Genomic DNA, 1,770 nt, shown 5'->3' on the forward strand with positions numbered 1-1,770 from the left:
TATTTGTTTTTCAAAGAATACCAGTAAAATGCAATGACATTCCAAGTTTAAAAGCCAATGTTTTATTCTCAATAGAATATTAGTTTGCTACTAATTGTCAACACTAGGAGAACTTGATAACAAGGTTCAAGGGTATCATATTTCACAGGTCATTGACAAGTTTAAATAAACAAATGTCCATGTGGAGTGAAATTCAGGGCTTCGGGGACAACACACCAACTCTGTCAGATCATCGTTACAATTGGAGCAGCAGTTTAAATTACCTAATCAACCACCACGTGTGTTCAGATGATCATTTTATAATCCCAAAATAAGCATCAAGCCTGAAAACACAAAACTGTTAAGGACTGAATGTGTTGCCCTTTGTGTGGGAAACGTTTGGGGGTTTTATGGTATTGAATCCTCATACATATAGTGGAGCTGTATGTTGGTTACTATGGCAACGGGTCCGTGTAGTTAACAGACAGAAGGGCGGTGCAGGGGTGGGGATGTGGGGTAAGAGCGGCTATATGTTCTTTGACGATTTTTCTGAGTTATTTCCCCTTTGTTGTGGTACACTGCTCTAAATTAAGAAGGTTTCATTTAACGGAACCGTTGTACAGCGGCAGCACGGCTATGGATGACAAGGAAAAGAAGATCTTTTTGCCTTCTTGAAATTTCCGGATGTAAACAATAACATGAAACGTGTCTAGACGGTATCAGCTAATAATGAAAGTTACAAGGGTGTAACTTTGTGTTGCAAGTTGGTGGGGACGAGGAGGAGCGAGGGTGAAAATAACCTTTTAGCAGGTATTAAACATACACGAAATATGTAACAGCATCCACTGTAGTGGCGCAGGGGCAAAGTACAACCCACATATAGAGGCCTTAGTCCTTGTGGCGGCAGTCGCAGGTTCGAGTCCCGGCTTGGCAACATTTACTGTATGACTTCCCCCTCTCTCTTTACTCTATTTCCTGTCAAGCTACTTTTAAATAAAGGAAACAAGAGCCAAAAAAAAAAAAACATACACAAAATATAAATGTTAAAACATCTTCCATTAGCATGTGACATTAACATTAGCACAAACATTAGCATTTCACTGTCCTTGGCTCTTGCCCTTGGCTAATTAGGATTAGCCCAAAATAACCTTAGTTAATTTTCTTACTTATTTACCATGTTTACTATACTGAATGGAATAAGTCAATGACAGACAACATGCTAGTGATGCCCCACATGCTACTGATAGCCTTCATACTAACATTAGCATTTTGGCTAATTTTAGCTTATGCATTCATTTTAACATAATGAATGGTACAAGTACAGCTTAGTCAACATGCTTCTGCCTCTCCACAGGTTATTGACTACAATTTAGCTAAGTTTAGCATTGATGCTAATTTTTAGCATCAGAACGTTGGGTTCCAACTGATGGGCACACTTTGGCAGGCCCCGGTTAAATTTCTTCAGGAATTTTCTAGTTTAACTTACTTTAATTGCTGCGGTGTTCAGAGCAGCTCAGCTTTGAGCACTGACTTTAGAGTCAGCAAGGTCCTGTTGCCTGTCTGCAGCTCCCGTCACTTCGCTGGTAAAACTTTAGCTCGTAGCTGAGCTTGAGTTTGCAGTTGCATCTGTTCGTTTAACACCAATTAACGAAACGGGGATCTGCTCCACGGTGGAGCCTCAACCCACACAGGAATGCGCTGCTGATGAATGGTGGATGTTCCGGTCGGTCTGATTGGTTCACTGTCATGTCATTCCAGGTCAAATTTAGATTTTTTTTTCCTGCATACTTT

The 1,770-nt window shown here is 40.5% G+C and overlaps 1 protein-coding gene across 1 annotated transcript in view; it reads left to right on the forward strand.

The window, feature by feature from the left end:
* Positions 1–488: 488 nt before the first annotated feature.
* Positions 489–1,770, forward strand: part of LOC103131638 (serine/threonine-protein kinase pim-1-like) — a 6,227-nt gene continuing 4,945 nt past the window's right edge. The window contains exon 1 of the mRNA XM_016666790.1: positions 489–495. Within this exon, the coding sequence (XP_016522276.1) occupies positions 489–495 (7 nt within the window). The remainder of the gene's footprint in view (positions 496–1,770) is intronic.

Source organism: Poecilia formosa, unplaced genomic scaffold, assembly GCF_000485575.1.
Source record: "Poecilia formosa unplaced genomic scaffold, Poecilia_formosa-5.1.2 Scaffold799, whole genome shotgun sequence".
In the NCBI taxonomy this organism is placed as follows: Eukaryota; Metazoa; Chordata; class Actinopteri; order Cyprinodontiformes; family Poeciliidae; genus Poecilia; species Poecilia formosa.